We start from the raw sequence: 20475 nt of genomic DNA, 5'->3' as shown, positions 1-20475 counted from the left end.
GTCGGCTCCAGGTGCACTCAGGATAAGTCTGTGGGTGACTGAGCCTCAGCTGGTGTGGCTGCCAGGCTCTGAGCGGCCCTCGCAGACATCAGTGTGGAGTCTTCAAACAGGTTTGTACAGACAGAACATTTGCTTTGGCATCGATTGCCGTGGTTTTGCCCTTGAGGCACATTGTGGCTTTGCATCTTCCTTTACCTCACTTGACCCAAACCACCTGCTTCAGCTTCAGCTTCTCTGCTCCGCCCCCAAACCCCACACACACACACTCCAGATCAAACCACAAAACAACCACAAACTTCAACTCAACCTTTATTATCTTGTTCTTTTCTGCTTTAAATTAATTTCCTCTCATTTTGTAACATCTGAAATAAATGAAATCGTCCTGAACAGGAGTGATCGATAATAAAGACTGACTTAATTTAAACGGATACACAATAACAAAAAAGAAAGAAAATAAAGAAGATATAAACACTAAAACAGGTAATTAGGTCTTTAACGTGTCTGTAAAACACTGTTCCAGCTCAGCTTGGTATGGGTACGGTTTGGCATCTCAACACAAAATGCCTTCAGTTGGTTGTTTCGTCTTAAAAACAAAAAAAATCTTATTGCATTTGACGGAACAAAAAAAATGAAAAAAAATGCAACACAGGAACAAAATGCTGCTAAAAACACAACTTAAGAGACGTTTGCATTAGTGCCAATGTTCTTGAACTTTTCAGCTATCACAATATCCAGACAGTGAAGCACACACACACACACACGCACGCACGCGCAGACAGACACACACACTCACTCATTCCTACTGCAAGCTGTCAGATTACCATCTATTCACTTCCCTGACTTGGGCAGATAAGTGTTCAAAAGCACGCGCGCACACACACACTCACACACACACACACACTCTCAGGCGTCTCATGAATCTCTCATGGGGAAGAAAAACTGAAAAAAAAAGAGAAAAGACATTCAACATTGTAGCAACAACAACAGACACTCCCGATATCATCATCATCGTCGTCGTCATCTTCGTCTTCGTAGCGTCCTCCTCACACTGTCATCGCTCCTTTCATGCACACACAGGCAGGAGGAGGAGGGCACCTTGTACAGCGAGTAAATAAGTGATCGCAGTCATCGTTACACATCGTGACAATATAGAATCACCAACTTGATTTCTCGAGTAAGAAAAACAAAAACAAACGTAATAGCGAGGTCAGTGTTGGAAACGGCCAAACAAACGGAAGGAAACAAAAAGGACGACATCGCTGGGTTTACAACTTAACTCCGCACAGTTTTTTTTTCCTTTTCAAACAGAAAAAAAAAAGAAAAAAAGCTCAACAATCGACCGACGTATGACGAGGAGGACAAGGAGGGAGAGGAGGTACGGCTCGCATGTCAAATGTAAGAGCAGTGTGTAACTGAGGGGGGTGGGAGGGGCTAGGGCGGGGGTGGGAGGGGGCGATGCGGCCGCTGGGTGTCAGCCAAGGCCACTGCTGTTGTAACATGTTGTAAAATCTGTAAGTTGTTGTGTCGTCGCTCTGTCGTCACAAGCGGAGGGATTCTGGAGGAGAGGATGAGGCGACGACACATCCAGAGGCGTTTAGTGCAAGTTTGGCTAATGTTGTTTAAAGTCTCTACTTCTTATTCTTTAGATACCCTGGGCGCCACGCTGACGGCACTTCACCAGGGCGGAGGCGTCGGTACCGACTGAGAGCGCCCTCCGTGAGGTTGACGATGGTCTCAGTAGTGTGGAGCCGTCCCAGATTTCCTCCCAAACTCCGGACCCTTCCGCCCTCTAACCCCCCCCCCCCCCCCCCCCTGCACAATTTTCAAGCTTTCCGGGAGACGTGAGAAGTCAGAAGTACGCCAGCCAGGTCTACTAGGGCTCAGTCAGCAAGTCTGAAGTCCAGATTTGACCCATTACATTAGAAATACAAAACCAAAAAGGGAAATCTGTGGCACACTAAAAACAGCAATAGCTAAACTTGTTAACGTGTAGGACTCTGGCTGAGCCTGACAGTGCATGCCTGAGTGATCGGGTCTCTGGATGTGGATGGTGGGAGTAAAAAGACAAGGAGCTGTCCAGCTGAGTCCTACTGAGTTTAATGGAGTTCACCTTTCCCCCCCGGTTCAAGTTTTACTGTTGTCTTCATTTAAAGTTAGGTGGGTCGATGTGTGTGTGTGTGTGTGTGTGTGTGTGTGTGGATTACACATTAGCTTGTTTATGGATATGCTGGGTGTCGACCTGTGTGTAAGTAGATACACAGTGTGACATGTGGATTACAATATGGATGTAAAATGTGCACTTAAAATGTGTGTGTGTGTGTGTGTGTGCGTGCGTGCGTGTGTTGTCCCCTCAGATGGAGTCAGCCCCTCCCCCCAGCAGGTCGCCTGGCAGCAGTGAGGCAGGGCTGCCCATCTGGTGGCGATCCTCCAGAGCCGGGGAGCCCCAGAGGCTGCTGCTGCTGCTGGGGTACCCGGCCCCGCCCATGCCCCCCATCCCGCCCCAGAGACCCTGCCGCCCCGCATCCCCGCCCACGCCGGCCCCGTTGCTGCTCCACTGGGTGAAGACGCCCAGCCCGGACCCCTGGGTGGCAGACTGGTCTGAGGAGTTGCCTGTGCTGTCCAGACTCTGCCACCCGGAGCTGGCAGGACCGGCTCCTCCGCTTCCCGCTCCTACCGCTGTCGAACCTCCTTCCAATCCTCCTCCGGCTCCTCCTCCTCTCTCGCCGCTCGCTCCGTTACCGTTGGCCCCCACCGCCGAGGCCGCCGTGGGTCCGGAGCCCGTGGAGCCGGATGTAGCTGCTCCGCTCCCTCCTCCTGTTTGGGAATGTGCAATGTAGCGCGCCACGTACTCCTCGCTAACAAACTCCGCCAAGATGGTAGTGTTACCCAGAACGCACCTGTGAAGAGCGGAAAGAGAGAGAAAAACATCCTTACAACTGAGAAATCAGTGTGACATCATTCTAACATCTCTGTGACCGTAGTGCCTGATGCCTTCACAGACCGCAGGAAGGCTGGGATAATTAACACCTTGGCACAGAGACGCTCTCATGCTGCCTTCATGGGATCCTCGCAAGCTTCCACTTCACAAGTCATAATTACAAAAGCTCCACTTGTGCCAAAGGCTTCATGTCTGACACGACAGGCGTGAGAGGAGAGAGGAGGGAGAGAAGGAGACATTCCAGGGAAAACACTTCATTTCCAGGCCCTAGGTCTAAGAGGACAGGGGTGCAGTGAGGAGTCTTACATGTGGAGGGCGCTCTGGGCCTTGGCAGCCTCCTGTTTGGAGCCGTAGCGGATCAGTGCGGTGCCCTGGGTCAGGCCGAGGTGAAAGGTCAGCAGGGGGCCGTGCTGCATACAGATGGTCCTCAGGGTGGAGCCATCAATCTGCAGCGACAGACAGAAGAGAGGGACAAGCGTGGAGGTCAGATTAAAGCTCAGAGACTTGACTTCTAAAGGCGTTAGTAAATAAATTAAAAAGGTGGATGACATCATCTCTGCGTGCGTGCTCGTACCTGTGGCGTTAGATTGCTTAGCACCAACCAGCAGCTTTCCCGAGAGCTGCCGTCGCTCCATGCCGAGCCTGCAAAGAGAGAAGAAGAAGAAGTAAGTCTGAGGTCACTAAGGGTGGCTCTGTTTGATCCTCCGCTCTCGTTCATATCGGCTGAATATTCTAACTGCTTATGAAGTCTCAAGTCCAGTTTACCAGCGGTGCTTGAGCTCCCGCCCCAGCCCCTGGCAGCCGAGCGAGGGGCTCCTCCTGACCAAGGGGAAGGCGACGGCTGCTTCTGATTGGCCAGTCCTGGAGGTGGGCGGGACAGCTGGGACTGGCTGCTGCCGCGACTGGCTTTCCAGGACTTGTTGTGTCCGATGGGCTCTGGGGGCCAACTGGTCTTATAGTCTGTGTACTTTACTGTGATGAGACAGAGGGAGAGAGAGACCAGTTCACTACTGAAGATGAGATAAACAAGACAACAAGACAACTCGTGAGGCGAGAACAAGCCAAGTGTGTGTGTGTGTGTGTGTACCTGAATTGTGTGCGTTGTTGAGGGGACTGTCTGAGGCACGGTAGGGCCAGGCACCAGGTGAAGGCAGCAAGGTGTTGAGGGGAGGGGTGGAATCTACAGAGACACAAACATCAGCATTCGTTTTGTAGCAGCTGATTCACTCCTGAACACAACACAACACAACTAAATGCTCCAGCAGCTAAATCCTCACCATTATTGTCCTGTAACAACTGGTGCTCAGTGTCATTGAGGCTGGGGGACACAGCGTTTCCCATCATGCTCCCTGGGGTCATATAGGGGTCAGATTCAGGGTCGACACGGTCGATTCCCTTCCAGGGCACGCCGGGCTGGAACTCTGAGGGACACACACACACACGCACACACAGTCTGTTGTGGGCACTTTTTCAAAGCAGGAGAGCAAACAGCAAATATTTCGCCACATTTTAAAAAGTGGTTGTTACAGCGCCACCATCAGGCTGAACTACATAGACTCAGCTTCCTTTTACTCTCTTGCTCCCTCTGGTTCAGCTCAGTTGAGGTAAGAAGGGATCAAACCTACCAGGGGGCCAGCTGGGCGTGGTGGTTGCCTTGGGAACCATCTTGTTGCCAGGAGTGCGATGCCAGTTGTCACTCAGTCCTTCTCCCACCATCATGTCGTACTGAGAGTAGGGCGAACCTCCTGGCATCTTCATCGGGGTGACGGGACCTGGGGGGGTGTCAGAGGGCGACAGGTGTCATCATTTCAATGTGTGACATCACAGCTAATGGCATTAACACGTTACACACAGAGTGAATTCACTAAAACAAAAATGAAGACGTCTCACCATTTTTATGGAATGCATTCTCGGGTGAGGAGGTGTCTGGAGGCGAGTGTCCCTCCATCATCCATTTGAAACGGGACTGCTGCCCTCCCAGGTCCTTCATGCTCCCAGGACCCCCGACCACGGAGCCGCCCAGGTCCAGACCCGACAGGTTCACCCCAGAACTGAACCCTGTCAACAATGCAAACAGATATTAGTTGATGTTTGTTGATCCTTTAGAGTACAAAGCTACTCTATCTAACTCTGGACACCATGGAGTGCTCACCAGAGTAGGGGCCCAGTGTTTTCTGGTGCAGGTCAGCCACGGATCCTGCCAGGCCTGAGTGGGGCAAGGAGTCGGCCCCGGGCAGTTTGGGCCCCCCGCCGACCCCCCCAACAAGGTGGGAGGGGGAAAGTTTAGAGCTGCCACCTAAAGAGCCAACCTGCTGCTGCTGCCTCTGCTGCTGGAGCACCGCCATGATCCTGGCCAGCTGGGGAGACACCACACAACATGAGTCCACGGGGGAGGAAAGGGAGGCGGAGACGAGCGGGATGTGCAACTGTGCGTTTACCTGCTGAGGGTCAGCCTGCTGGCGCACGTTTGGCGTGAACTTCCTCTGGTTTTGCAGTAGATGCTGCTGTTGCTGCTGCTGCTGCTGCTGCTGCTGCTGCTGAGGCTGCTGCTGCTGCTGGAGGAGAAGCTGGCAAGCCTGAAGGAAAGCACAAACAAGAGCACAAACAAGAGAAACTGAACACGGAGAGAAGCATCACTTACTACAGGACAAATAGTCCTGTAGTTACAAATATAACGCAGAAAATAAGAACCCAATGCATTTCTTCGATTTATCCAGACTTCAGGGCTTTAAAACACAGAATGACTCATCACAAGTATTCAGTCAGTGAGTCAGAGCAGATACTGTTTGAGTAGTGCTGTTTGACGACAACACACAATACAGTAACGAACACAAGAGAGTCCATGTTGACATGCAGAGATGAACAGGAAGTCTACATTAAGGTTGTAGTATTTTTCCTGCAGAGTTAAATTCCTTCTCCACTCTGAGCGGAGGAGCCCAGCAGCCCTGCAGTGACCTAAGGAGAGGCTCTGTTGTGCTGCTCACCAGCTGGAACTGGATGTGCGGTGGGTAGATGCTGCTGAGCATGGCGATGTGTTGGGGGGACAGCTGCGGAGGGAACACACCTCCCCCGACTCCTGCCACGCCACCGCCCACACCCCCGATGCTCCCGCTGGGTGGGGGCATCTGCTTCAGCATGGAGCCTGGCACCTGGAGACAGAAGGGGGCAGCAGGCAGGCGTTACCATGGAGTCTCCCGGCACAACGCGCTTTGGTGCTGTAACCACTAGCGACCGCATTAGCACCACATCGATCCTCTGCTGCGTTCTCATTAGCGAGCGGCAACGACTGACTCGACCTAAGAGACTGAGTAGAATTGATCAAGACACCTTGTATCTCACATTGTATTCAGTCGCAGCTCACAGGCAGCGTGGTCACGTTATAAAACAACAGATATTGATTATGCACAGTATCAATTCTACACTTTGTTTACATCTTCCAGAATTTCCACGTTTGCAAGACGGCATAATATTTGACTATTTGGCATTTCATGACCTCAGCATTCTAAGGGTCCGTCTGCTCCCCAGAGATGGGATTGTTGCCGTTGCACGCCGACCCAAACACTTGTGTGGAAAGAGAGGGAGAGGAGGGAGGGGCGACACGAAGGCGCAGGCTTTAGTACCTGAGGTGACAGGAACTGATGAGGCACTTGCGCTCGTAGCCCTGGGGACTGGTTTAGGGTTGGGACACTTGGCTGGTGTCTTGATTGAGCCATTCCTCCGGCTCCACCGAACATGTTGTGACTGCCCTGTGGTGGAAAGGTAGAAGATGAGACTTCACACAACCCCAAGAAGAACAGAAGGGAACTTGCAAACGAAAACACAAAGACACAAAAGAGGACACAACAACATGTCACAACAGAGGAGGAAACTATTAGGGGGGGAACATCTGTGAGATTAGATCACCACAACAGAAAACAACCCACTTCTAATGTAAAGGAGGAGCTGTGGTCTTACTTGTCTAAGGGGGACAGTGTGGTTGAAGAGAGGATGGGACTTGTAGACAGTGGGTGGGGAGTAGAGAGAGCAAGGACCCTCCTCCCCGAGGCACCCGTCCTGATTGTTCAAAGACAAGGGCTGGGACAGAGACAGCCAATGGAAGGGGCCCAATTAGGGTGGTGGCAATGACGGGGAGGCAAGGGAAGGTAGAGAGAAGGAGGAACGGGCAGAGCGAGAAGGAAAGTGAGAATCAGAACAGGAAGTGAGGAAAAAGGTTGTGACAAAAGGACAAAATGTCAACTAGACAGGAGAGACACAGGCGAGAGACGAGAGGGAGACGTCTGCGTGAGGAGGGGGGGCGGTACCTTGTCGTAGTAGGAGCCGGTGTCCCCAGGCTCTTTGGAAACAGGCGAACGGTAAGACATCCCTACTCCTCCTCTTCCTGCCTTCCTCATCTCCCCGTTGTAGTCGTTCATGCCCATGCATCGTTTCTCCGCTTCCATCTTCTTCTCCTGCAGTGAACCTGGAGCCAGGTCCATGTTTGGGCCGCTGGGGTCGTCGTTCTGTTCGTCAGAATCAATCACAGTCATTTCTTCATGTTGCCTTCAAAACAGCAACATTCAGGTAAAGAGTCAGATTGCAAGAAAGGCTGTGTCTCACCAGCAGCCCCATGTTGGAGAACTGTCTGTTGATGGGGTTCATCCAGGAGTCTCCACTTCCTGCCTTCAGAGGGCCCTGAGGAAGAGGAGGCAAACACGGGATTGATGAAAACCTAATCTAAGACAAACCCATAGAGCTCCTTCATTCTTCCCCAGCAGGGACCCACCTTGTTGACGGGCTTCTTCCCGGGGTGACACTGGCCCCAGCCCCCGTTGCTTCCCTGACCCCACGACGAGCCGCTGCCTTGGGAGCCGGCGCTGTTCCACATACCGCCGCCCTCTTCCTCCTCTTCCCAGCTGGCGTGACGAGAGGCTGCCACAGAGTCCTCGCTCTCCCCCCAACCATCTTGCATAGACTTTGAACCAACTGGAGGAGGAGAAGAAGGAGAAGATGTCACCACTCGAGTTTCCACAACTGCAACATCTTTCTCTCACGTACACACACTGCACACACACTTCAGTGATTCTAATTTTCTAACCCGGTTTGATGGGGTTGGGAGGAGGGTTTCCCCAGCCCGATGTCTTCCCCACAGAGTCTTCGGGGTCTCCCCAGCCAGTAGGGGCCTCGGTATGCTTCCCCCAGGCTGCTGTGCCATTATCTACTGAGGGGCTGGCAGGAGAGGTGCTGCCCCAACCTGATGAACCTGCACACACACACAGACGGCACACGTTAAACAGAAGTCAGACAGATTTAGAACGTGATTTTAAACTAAACTTCCACAGAATCTGAACCCATTAAATACTACGGCTGAAGACCTGAACATTCTGTCTAAGTCTGAGTCTTACCCAGTGCTGAAGCTTTCCCAGCTCCGTGCCCAGTGAAGTCTCTGTTCCCTCCCAGTGCTGCAGCCTGTTTGATAGGCTGCTGCTGGACTGGAGGAGCCTGCTGTGGCTGAGGCTGATGCTGTGGCTGCTGCAGCTGCTGCTGAGGCTGAGGCTGAGGCTGCTGCTGCTGCTGCTGTGGCTGAGCCTGAGCCTGAGCTTGAGCTTGAGCCTGAGCCTGAGCTTGAGCCTGAGCTTGAGCTTGAGCCTGAGCCTGAGCCTGAGCCTGAGTCTGAGCCTGAGCCTGAGCCTGAGCCTGAGGCTGCTGGCCAGCAGCGGCGCTGTTCTTATCCCACAGGTTCACCGGCTTAAAGTTGTAATTGGTCGGGTCTCCCCATGCTGATGTTCCATCATCTATCTCATTTTTCCTGCTTATGGACTGTGGTGACGGTTCCTCCCAACCGCTTGGTTCAGATCCATTTCCGCCTCCTCCAGGACCACCCGGGATCGGCCCCGAGGTCCAGCCTGAGCTTTGGTTCTGATTCTGGGAGATGGGTTTTCTCCCCCCGCCCCCTTGCATAACCCCTTGGTCCAGTGCTTGATGCAGCTGTGGATGCTGATTGCGGGGCTGTGATTGTTGCTGTTGCAGTTGTGCCTGCAGGCCTGTGACTGAGCCCGACTGGCTGTTTGGCATCTGGTGCATTTTGTTTCCTCCACTCCAACTTTGATGGGGTTTGGACCCCATGCCCCCATGTACACCCGCCCCCCCTCCTCCACTCCCCCCTGTGCCTGTTCCCCCTGCACCCCAGGTTCTCCGGGGGGCCCCGGTGCCACTCTCATCCCAGTTCCCCCAACCACCCGCACCTGAATCCCCACCTGAGTTTCCACCTCCATTTTTCATCTCATCCTGCCAACCCCCTCTTCCATTATTTGATTTTGATTCTTGTTCTCCCCAGTCTCTACCTCCCCCGGTCTTCTGTCCCGAGCCCCATCCACTTCCTCCTCCATCCCCGGACATCTCTTTCCATCCCCCCTTCCCTTTCTCCTCCTGGCTCCCTCCCCAGCCACCACTGGCTGTGGTACCCTGTTGTCCAAGATCTCCCCATCCTCCTCCTTTTCCTCCTCTATTTTCTCTCCATTCCTCATTTCCCCACCCTTTGGCTTCGTGGCCATCGCCTGGCCCCATCCCTCCTCCGCCCCAGGTCGTAGACTTCCCCTGCTGGCTATGTCCCGGTGGTGCTCCTGATCCCATACCGGGTCCTGTGGTGGTCCCTGGGCCGGATTGTGGGCCGCTGAGACTCCTCATGCCGGGACCTGAAGGTGGTGGAGCTCTCCCAGACAGAGACGCCCCACTGCTGCTACTGTTGCTGCTACTATCCCAGCCCTCCCCAGAGGACCCAGCAGAGGGAGCCAGGGAAGGACTGGACCCTGGCCCTACAGAATCAGTGATCATGGATCTGGATCCACCAGAATACTGAGAGGACGAACCGAGAGAAGATGGGTGTTTGGATGAAGCTGATGATGATCCTCCTCTACTCGCCACTCCATTTTCAACATCCCAGGACGTGTTTTGACGGATTTGGGTCTGACCCCAACCTGTGTTGGAGAGGACCCGCGGATCCAGATCGGGCCGGCTGAGTAGGTTCTGTAAGGCAGCTTCAGCATTGGGTGTCTGTCGGTAGGGGCGACCGTTACCGTCGTTAGGCCCACTGTCACTTCTCGAATTTCCACCGCTGGATGAAGATCCACCTCTTCCCCCCTGTCCTGCTCCTCCTCCACCCCACTCTCCAGTTTCCCCCTCTCCTTTCTGATTGTCCCAAGCTCTGGTTGAAGCGGTGGCGGAAGTTGAGGAAGTGGAGGATGTGGCAGGGGGGTTGCCAGCTGTGCTGCCCCCATTACTGCTGCTGTTACTGCTGCTGCAGGCTCCACCGGTTCCCTCTCCTCCTGAATTGGCTCCACCAAAGCCAGCTGAGGTCCCACCCCACTCTCCACCAGACGCACTCCTCTCCCCCCCTCCTCCTGATGACCCCCACCCTCCCTGAGATACCCCGGGGGCTTGACTACTGTTTCCACCAGTTCCAGAACTGCCCCAAGCGTTACTTCCACTAGTGGGACTTGGATACCCCCAAGCTGAGGTTCCATTATCCCCGTCAGCAGCTCCAAATCCCCCTGTGCTACCTCCTTCGCCCTCCCATCCATCAGTCCTTGAGGCACCCGTTTTGGAGTTAACTGCAGGGTAAGAAGGCTGGCCTCTCCATGAGGCAGCAAGGCTGTGGTCTCCCGCTGTCACACCGCCTCCTCCCATGCCACGGTCCATTCCACCCACATTACCTTCTCCCCCTGCGATTTTTGGTCCCGCTGATGCACTGTCCCATTTCCCCCCTCCCATTTCTCTGTCTCTGGATTGCATTTGGTGAAGTTGGTGCTGATGGGCGCTTGATTGATTCACAGATAAAGATGGGTGACCCCCCATCACACCGACTGCCCCGGCCCCCGGCCCCACGCCCGGGGAGGCAGAGTTATTGGCAGATAAAGACCCTCCATTTCCTTGGGGGTGAAAGGAAGATGGACCTCCTTCCCCTGCAGCAGCAGGCCCATCCTGCTGCACCAGGGCAGGCCAGGCCGTAGGGTTGGCATTTGGATTGAAGTTGGCACCTGGAATCCCACTGCTTCCATCGACGGAGCCACTGGTGTCATGGCTCCCTGGCACAGTGGAGGCTTTGGAAAGCGAGGAGGGCTGCTGCAGCACAGACGCAGCTGCTGCACTCCCTCCTCCGAGATGACCCTGGGAGGCAGCCGTCCCCCACGCCACGCCGCTGGACGACTGCATACATTCAGAGGGCAAAGAGAATGAGGAAGTGGGTGAGGATTGTTTGCCAGAGGCACTAATGCTGCTGTTCACAGGCATTCCGTTGTTGCTGCTGCCCACACTAGCCATTGTAAATGAAGCTCCTCCCCCATCACCGCCAGCGATGCTAGGCCACTCCTCCAGGTCGTTCCCATCCACGATCACCTTCTCCCTACCCTGAGAGGAGGCCTGGCTGCCCGAGCCTGCCCCCCACATGGAATTTGCATAATTGGAAGTAGTAGAAGAAGCAGCAACTGATGATGATGAGGTGAGGGCCAATGAGGAGGCAGCTACACCAGAATCTGAAGAGGAAAGATCACAGAAACACGTTTGATTTTTTCAATACAAAAACAGCAAATTGATCATGAATGCAACACCAATAACCCTAAACCTTACCTGAAATAGCAGCCATGTTTGCATTGGGGCCGTCCCCCCCTCCCCCCCCTCCTCCTCCTCCTCCTCCTCCCAGCAGCATTGAGGACAGTGGTGGCTGACCCCTCTTCAGTAGCACTTTATGGTCCTGCTGGCAGCGGAATCGCGGTGGCACTTCTCTTGGCATGTAGCGCTGCTGCTGAGGCGGCAGGGCACCGCCTCCGCTACTTGTACTACCGTTTCCAGGAGCACTGGGGCCACCAGTAGTGGAGGAAGAACTGGCGGTGGAGGTGGGCTGTCCGTTGGCCACTGCCAGGCGCTTGGCATTGTTGCCGCCCTGTGACGGGTGGGCAGCACTGCCTGGGCCTGAGGTGGCTGGGGATGGGGAGGCAGAGGGGGTGGGTCCAGGGCTGGGGGAGGCAGAACTGCTCTGAGCAGCAGGGGACTGGGCTGACGTGGGCTTGGTCAAGTCTGGCACTGCAGAGAGAGAGAAGAGACGGAGTCAACTGGGGGGGTCACGGAAAACTCATATACGTATTTAGGCAAACAGTTGACAGAAACACAAAAAAAGTACAACAGATGTTTTAGTGGACAGACTGAAGATACGTCACTGTCATTCTTACCTTTGTTTTTTTGTTCTGCAACCTAAAATAAGAAGAAACATCAGTGCCACGTCGTACAACAACAACAAAGTCAGAACATTAAGAGAACCTCATTCCAACTGTAAAGCATTTCATTTTAACCTCAAACAGTTTCAATCTCTGCTGATGTGAACATGCAGAATGTGAGTGAGTGAGCTGCTGGCCTGAGCTACGCTGAAGAAGCCTCCTCAGTGATTGGATGGAGACTGAACTCGCTCACCTTCTGAGAGGTCTCCCTTTTCCTTTTGTCCTCTTTTTTCCTTTTCTTGTCTTCCATGAACTACTGCTCCCGTCCTGATACTCCTTTCTGCTGGTGGGGAAAAGAGAGATGGTGCCAAATGTGATCACATTGAACTTAAATCGCTACCTCACAACACAGCCAGCAGATTGTACACTATAACAGACTGCAGCAAGAATTAAGGGTTAAATAACATCCCAGTTGCTACCTGACCCATCTCCCTGTTCCACCTGTGCAGACGCCTAGCAAAACCCCCGAGGCACACGGAGGCCAAGCTGACACTTTCACTTCTAATTCAAGCTCAAAACATTTCAACATTTTACGCCGCTTAAATCAGCCAACTAATCCGTTCAACAAGTGAGCGATGGAACTGCTGTGAGCATATTTACGGGATCAGGATCTTAACCAGTTACAAGAACAGAGTAGGATCAGCGGAACTGGGCGATAAGCTGGCAAAGTCTAACATGACCACGTTACACATATGACACATCAACAAGTAACATGGGTGTGGTGACATCAAACCTCACAGCTGATTCAAGTCAAACATGTGATTTAGGACCAAGACAGCACATTTTGTCGATGTCAATAATCCGTATCCGGTCTTAAATAAGCATTTCCTTATTGTGTCGCACCTCTACAGCCCTGCCTGTGTGTGTGTGTGTGTTCGGTTTCGTTACCGTTGAAACGGTCAGTTATGTCAGAACCCAAGTCCAGAGGAATGAATGTCTGACCTCGGGCCCGGCGCGTCCCAGAGCAGAGGCGCACCTGGGCTTCACTCCCGGCCTGTCTGATGTTTACGCTTCGTGTCTCTGATGAAGACGACACCTGCTAATGTCAACACAGCGCGTCTGTGATCACCGTGTAGCTTCACAAGCTCCGCAGCGCTCACAGTCTGGAGCCACCGGAGCCGAGAGGCGCTAAATATGGAAATGCGTTATCGAAAACCCACACATGCCCAGATAGCTACCGAGCCCTGCCGTCACACACGCGGGTTTAAAGTCACCAAGCGGCACCGCAGAGAAGTTTGTTTAACCAGCTGGACACGTAATAACATTAAACTACCAACAAACAGGTCGTTAGCAACACCGAGTAGCGGTTTGCGTCGACAACTGTGACATACGCACCGAAGTAACGGGATTCAGATTGAAAAGTGTTCAGGATCAACCGGTTGTCAACCAAATGTAGTCCAGTAACGGTCCGGTTCTGGGTCCACAACGACCCTCTGCTCTAATGAAGCGATGTAGCCACTGGAGCTAACGCGCTAACGCAGCTCGACTGCTGCTAGCTAGCACATTAAGCTAACCCTAGCCGAGTACGTTATCGATACGGTCGCTACTGGCTAATGGCGATAGCTTAGCTACAAGCGCAGTGGCGTTTCCGAATTGCGCCACGTTAACAAACACCCACCACACATTCATTTTGCAAGCATACAAGCAATAAAACAGTAAAATCACATGAAAGAACATTTGACACGTTACTCACCCCGGGAATCACATATGAAGAAAAGCTAGCGTGCTAGCTAGCTTAGCTAAAGTGCTTCAGTGCGATTTTTTCTCTGAGCTTTTTGAGGCATTCAACGAGAACAGCGACGCCTGAGCGGAAAGTCAAGTAAGAGTGGCAAACGATGAAATCAACGCGCTCAACGAGCTCCCGGTGTGTAAATAAGTACTAACGTTGCGATAATGTAAACCCGAGTGTGCAGAAGAATTTAGATTTCAAAGCGCTGTGGAGTCTGTCGGTGACGGGCGGCCATTTTGCTGCTCAGCATGAAGCAGCGTCTCCAGTAAGCAGCAGCCTGTGGCAGCTGCGTGAAGCCCGCTGACTGGCTGCCTCCTGCCGGGGGGGACGCACAGCACACGGCGGCGTGACCTTCATCAACTCTACACAATCCACCTAGAGCACGGCGTCGCGACTCAGGTTCGAGCAGACATTAGCAGATCGCCACCTGTAACTTCAACATAATATCATGGGACCGAAACAGAGAGGAGCAGAGAAGAGGAAAACAGAGGAGCCACTGGGAGAGGAAGGGGAGGATGAGGAGGGGAGAGGGGCCAGGAGGAGGATGACGGGCCATGGAATGAAGAAATACATTGGAGCCCATGTTGGTATTCAAGGTAGGGTCTGATTAAAGCCCCCCTTTGTTCACCAAACACACAGTTACAGAGACGCGGCCCCCTCATGTGTCCCCCTGGTGTGTCCCCCTCAGGTGGCGTATGGAGAGCAGTGGAGTCCTCCACACAGATGGGTGGACGCAGCTTCGCCCTGTTCTTAGGCTCCCAGCGCTCATGGAAGAGGCCTGCCCTGGACCTGCAAGCTGCTGAGAAGTTCCGTGAGCTGGTGTCCCTGCAGGGGTTTGACCCAGACCACATCGTGCCTCATGGGTCCTACCTGATGAACTGTGGATCCCCTAAACCGGGTCTGTCAGACTATGAGACTGATGTCTCCTCTACATTCTCCATTCCTTAGACCTTTTGACCTTCTGACCTCAGACCGTTCTCTCTCTCTCGACCTCTTCTCTGGCTGACACACAGATGTGTGTGAGAAGAGCCAGGCCCTGCTGGTAGATGAGCTCAGCCGCTGCAGCGCCCTGGGCCTCAGCCTGTACAACTTCCACCCCGGCTCGTCCTTGGGCTCCATCAGCACAGAGCAGTGTGTGGAGAAGATAGCTGCTGCCATCAACCATGCTCACAGACACACACCTGCTGTGGTCACAGGTACAGAAGGCAACAACTTTAATCAACCTGAGGATTATTACAGCCCTTTACTGTAACTTTAAAAAGCTTCTTATTCTAATGCAGTAGAGTCTCAGGCAGAGCCGGTGCACAAAAAATAAATCTAATATCACTAAAAGCACAATTACTGACGCCATCAGTTTAGATGTATTCATAATGTGATGTTAAACAGCCACAGATCTGTAATCTGAAGTGAAGGAAGCAGGCAGCGACGCTAGCCTTCCCTGGCACGCTGCCAACTCACACTCAGCCGCTTGAACTCAGTGACTGGCCTTTGTGTTAATACATCACGTTCAACTGGCAGGCCAGACTGCAGGTCTGACGTGGGTGTTGCATTGCTCGCCGTGTTGACCAGAGTCCTTTTGACTCGCATACCCAAAGTGTTGCTCATGTCACAGGAATAAGCTTCAGCATTCAAACACTGGCCTCAGGCTGCACTTTAGGGGGAAAGGGCCGCTACATTCATTTACTTCTCACTTCATAAATGTGTGCATCGACTTAACATATTACTCTTTTCTGACCTTTGTCCATTTTGTGGTCAGTTCTGGAGAACATGAGCGGTCAGGGCAGCACGATCGGTGGCAACTTCTGTGAGCTAAAGAGCATCATAGACAAGGTGAGAGACCAGAGCAGAGTGGGAGTGTGTCTGGATACCTGCCACGCCTTTGCAGCAGGTGAGGCTTACCTGACGATGTGTGTGTGTGTGTACAGCCTCAAGAGTCCCTAGAAGTTGGTTGTTATTGTTGTGTTGTCTCTTGTCACGGTAGGATACGACCTGGCTGCAAAGGGAGGAGTGAGCGCCGTGCTGAATGAGTTTGATCAGGAAGTGGGGCTCCAGTATCTCAAAGCTGTTCACCTCAACGACTCCAAAGGTCGGTTCAGGAGGAAACCAGCTTGGATCCTGCCGTTGCACATTTAACTTCACATTTGTGTTATTTGCAGGCGCACTTGGCTGCAATCTGGACCGCCACGAAGACGTCGGTAAAGGTCGCATCGGCATCTCCGCTTTCCGAGACATCGTCAACGAGCCCAGACTGGACAACGTCCCCATGATCCTGGAGACGCCTGGACGGTGAGAGAAGTACAGGGAAGAGGTGAAGTGACATTTCAGACATGTACTTTAAGAGCCACTGATCCAAACAGGATGTTCTCTCTCTCCCCACAGGCCAGGATTCGAGTACGCTGAGCAGATTGAATTTCTGTACTCCCTCTGTGAAAACGAGTAGAAAGCAGTGCTGCCAAACCGTCCCAGTTAAACCAGTTCAAATGTCTTGAAAGTGCCTGTTTATGGACCAAAGAGGGAGGACGGTGTGACTCTGACGCTTTTAGAATGTATTATGCTGTCAATACGATTTCTATGTGAGTGAATATAAACTTAATAAATGGGTGAAGTTTTATTTTGCCGGGGTTAAGTTGTCATATTCACTGGGAGCCACAAGGGGGCAGCAAAACCACACACATATACAACAGACCTACTTTTGATGTCAAGGAAGCAAGGAGACATGGAAATAGCATGAAAATCCAGAGTGCACGAATGAGTGAGTCTCCAAACTACAGGCATGTTTCCCATGGATGCACAGATGAGAGATTTAGATATTTACATTCTGGCTTACATCTAATTAAACAACACACGCATCACCTGTAGCTTTACTCTGTGTTGTGCTGAGATGGGATCAGGGGAGGGAATCCTGTTTCACACAAGGCTGCTGTGTCCGTCATCGCTCATTAACATCACCTTTACATCTCATTGACAATCATCACCCGTACAACACACACACACTTACATACACACCGCATGCTTTCCTCTCATCTCTACTGCTCCCCCACACACACACACATTCACTGACACGTCACAGCTGTTGAATACCAACACTTGGTGCAGCTGTGGACTCCTGGGAGGACAGCAGCTGACTGTAACACCTAATCAAACACACACACAGGCCTATGTCACAGGAAAACACTAGATTATATTGTACAGCATTCCAGTCATGTACTCAACTGAGAAGAAGAGGAGTGAGACCACCTGTGGACATGTGGCTCACTGCTAAGTAGTTCCCACAGCTCAACACATTAGAAACAAAAGAATCTGTCAGGTTCCGGTGCATACAGGTGTGTGAGAAACATGTAGACAGATTGGCTCTGAAACACACACACACACACACACACATCTCCTTTATCTGAATTTATATTCCAGCACTTCTCTATCTGGTTTCACAGGAATGTTTTGTTCAGTTATCTCAGACTTTGACCTGACACTTCTTTCTATTGTTTACTTACTGAGGTGTAATCTTGGGAATTGGTTAAACTCAATCTGCCCTTGGGTTCATTATGGATAAGAGCGGCTACTAATGAGGGATAAGAGAAGTGCAGTTTAAGTGTAAAATAAGCGAGAACACCCAGACAGCACGTCTGTCGGTGGAGTGTTAACAGAGACAGGAAGTGGAGGTGCCTGGCCCAAGAATGTCTCTGCTCGCTGGCCCCGCCCACAGGAAATGCCTGTCCGGCCTGTTTGAGCCTGAACTGACGAAAACGAGGGACCTGATGGTGAGAAACGATCCTGGATGGATGGAGGGATGGATGGATGGAGGGATGGAGGGATGGAGGGATGGATGGAGGGAGGGATGGAGGGATGGAGGGATGGAGGGATGGAGGGATGAACACTGACTGAACACACACTCCTATAATATAAGCCAACGTTTACTCCACAGATCTCGATGCCCAGTTATGATTTCCTGCCAGTATCCAATATTTTCTGTTTCTAGTTTCCCTTGGCGCCGCAGCCAACATGGTGGCCGCAGCCTTCACAGAATCTGGACTACATTGTGGCCTCTGGTTTTAGGCCTGAAGTGTTCCATCACCCACAGGCTCCTGAGGCCAGCCTGAGGCCCGCTCACATGTACCAACATCACTCAAACACGACAAGGAATCAGAAACAAATCTGATTTATTGCCTCATGCTGTATGAAAGTATCAGACATGTGTGTTTGTTCTCTTGCGGTGATGTCGATCTGATCTGTCCCACATGTCAGCAGTAGATCAGTATTGGGTGGCACGACCCTGGCAGCTAACACGGAGTCGATATGAATCAACCTCTGGTGGCTGCACGTACACCAGAACACACTAATAGGACTGTAAAAGTGTCCTCCTGCCTTTCCATTCTCCAATCCTGTAAAGACGTGTGGTATTAGCTGGCTGTGGTGTGACATCCACCCTTTCTTCTCTTCTTTCTCTGTCATTACATTATGCTGTGAATATTTTCCACTGCAGCCTGAAGCCGCTGATCTAATTATACAACTTTGTAAATACTTCCAGATATCTTTTGGTTAGACGTTCCCTACCAGACTCGTACGCGAGAGGTTTGCAAATAGCCAAGAGATGATCCGTCACCGGGCCGGCCTGCTTTCCGTCTGCATGGTGAGAGACGACGAGGAGCGAGGAGGCTGAGAGAGCTAAACAGGAAAAACTCAAACTCAAACTGTTAAAGTGAAGGGATTGTCTGTGAGCCGACGTTGTTGGGTCGAGGATTTCCTTCATGCAAACAGGAATTAAACTGGAATCAGATGAACACGCAAACATTCAAGCCGACAACAACATCTGCAAAATATAAAATGTAAGTTTGTCTTAATCTGTGAATAATTGACAAATGACCTTTTCCACTGCGACTCTGCCTCTTCAGTATGAAAGAGAAATCTGAGTGCTGTTATATACGTTTGATGACATCTGCAACAAATTCTGTAGAAGAAACATGTTGTTGTTCTGCTGCTGCATGGATTTAGAGTTCAACTACAAACTCAACTCTGGCTGCAGGTTTCCAATCCCAAAATCACCTTTAATCCATCCTTGTTTGTACCTGAGTGGAGATAATGCTTTATACCTCACACACACACCTCACACACACATGCACCTCACACACCTCGAACACACGCCTCCTCCAGTAAAACCAGCTCCTTCCACTTTGTCAATCTGCTCCCACTTGCTTTCTGAGCAGTTTGCCAGGCAGCCCCTCAGGTCAGGTCAGATCAGGTCAGGTGAGGTCATCTGTCCACCTCAGTGACCTTTGTGCTGCTGCCTGGTTTGTAATGAAAACATCATTATTTCTGTATGTTCTGAGGTTTTGCGATCATAATGGCCCAGTCGTCCCATGTTATCATTTTCCCTCCATAAACCACAAGATTACAGTGCTGTAGCTGGGTTCAAACACATGTTGTTGTTGCAGTACGGCTCGTGTCGGGGCTCTGGTCACTTATTGTAACCAAAAATATAAAGTTTGCTTTGGTTGAAAATGGAAGCGGACAATGGGAAAGAAAAACGAGTAATAAAAGTCTTTAGTTTAAAGAAGTGCATGATTATGGTTTAGATACTCAGAGCATCTCATGAGCCACATTACAGTTGCTATGGTTACATGCACAGTAGGCTGACTGGAGTGGATGCAAGACGACATCAGGCCTGTTTCAGTCTCATCACGGTGTTTGCTTGACGGTTAAAAGGGATTTATTGCCTTGTGTATACGGAATATAGAGTCTGAGTGAAGCTTTAACGAGCGTGCTAACATCGTCTGTGCTCGACCTGAGGGAGGCTGAGGAGCGCGAAGGCCGGGAGGATCCATGTTGAGTTGGTGTGATAAAGACAACTAGAGAGAGAGAGAGAGAGAGAGAGAGAGAGACTGCATGCGTGGCTCGTCTGTTCCAATGTGGCTTGAATTTTTCAGGCCCAGCCAAACTTTATCCGTCCTTTCGTACCCACAGTCTGACTGCTCCATCTGCCAGCAGCTCACAGTGGAGAGATGCCACACACACACACACACACACACACACACGTGCAGGCCTCTAAACTGGTGCAGAAACACACACATATGAATTGACGTGCTGAGGAGAAATAAGAGCCGGAGGGCAGGGTGGAGTCCATTCTGCCGCCTCAGCAAGTCTTTTATTTTTGCACCTCAGCAGCAGCAGCGGCGGCAGTATGAAGGCAGTGAAGGCATTGTGAGTTCCCCCGTAGATGTGCGGCGTTTCATTTCCAACAGTAAACCAAAGGAAGCCAGGCCGTGTGAGTTTGCGTGCCATGTGTGTTTGTGCAGCTTCCTGCGTGGTCGGAGCGTGTGCGGCTCCTGCGGCCTGAGCGAGCTGAGCGAGCTGAGCCGGACTATAAACAGACCTGCACCGACGCACGGAAGCTTTACGACCAGAGGGCACCGGCGACACAACCAGAGGCCGACCAGCCACTTAGAAACTCATTCTACTGCGAGGTCACTGCAGCTCTATAACATCACGCTCTATATAAGGCGGCCTGCTGCGGTTCCTCCACTCCTCTCTCGCCCTCATTCCTTCCATTTGTGCTGCCCCGCTCCTCT

The 20475-nt window shown here is 51.9% G+C and overlaps 2 protein-coding genes across 3 annotated transcripts; one reads left to right on the top strand and one right to left on the bottom strand.

The window, feature by feature from the left end:
- Positions 1-296: 296 nt before the first annotated feature.
- tnrc6ba (trinucleotide repeat containing adaptor 6Ba) lies at positions 297-14160 on the bottom strand. Of its 2 annotated transcripts, none has more exons than XM_076171962.1 (21): positions 13877-14160; positions 12377-12466; positions 12139-12160; positions 11540-11992; positions 8320-11445; positions 8013-8177; positions 7701-7900; positions 7535-7609; positions 7240-7437; positions 6559-6684; positions 5923-6087; positions 5377-5514; positions 5091-5295; positions 4829-4996; positions 4564-4710; positions 4216-4359; positions 4026-4118; positions 3704-3910; positions 3513-3580; positions 3245-3384; positions 297-2897 (listed from the first exon to the last, which is right to left on the bottom strand). In XM_076171962.1, the coding sequence occupies exons 2-21, from the start codon at positions 12431-12433 to the stop codon at positions 2351-2353; spliced, it is 6444 nt and encodes a 2147-aa protein (XP_076028077.1). In that variant the 5' UTR covers positions 12434-12466; positions 13877-14160; the 3' UTR covers positions 297-2350. The 2 variants fall into 2 exon arrangements, with proteins under 2 accessions (XP_076028077.1, XP_076028076.1); XM_076171961.1 differs by having other exon boundaries at positions 12377-12463.
- A 184-nt stretch (positions 14161-14344) lies between these two features.
- Positions 14345-16517, top strand: LOC143017236 (putative endonuclease 4). Its single transcript, XM_076171963.1, has 7 exons — positions 14345-14508; positions 14601-14810; positions 14926-15108; positions 15669-15800; positions 15894-15998; positions 16069-16198; positions 16292-16517. The coding sequence occupies exons 1-7, from the start codon at positions 14361-14363 to the stop codon at positions 16350-16352; spliced, it is 969 nt and encodes a 322-aa protein (XP_076028078.1). The 5' UTR covers positions 14345-14360; the 3' UTR covers positions 16353-16517.
- Positions 16518-20475: the final 3958 nt, after the last annotated feature.

This window comes from Genypterus blacodes, unplaced genomic scaffold (genome assembly GCF_046128005.1).
Source record: "Genypterus blacodes isolate CSIRO-AG114 ecotype Tasmania unplaced genomic scaffold, CSIRO-AGI_Gbla_v1 ptg000277l_1, whole genome shotgun sequence".
In the NCBI taxonomy this organism is placed as follows: domain Eukaryota; kingdom Metazoa; phylum Chordata; class Actinopteri; order Ophidiiformes; family Ophidiidae; genus Genypterus; species Genypterus blacodes.
Note: the sequence above shows the minus strand (reverse complement) of the source record. Positions and strands in the feature narration are given on the sequence as shown.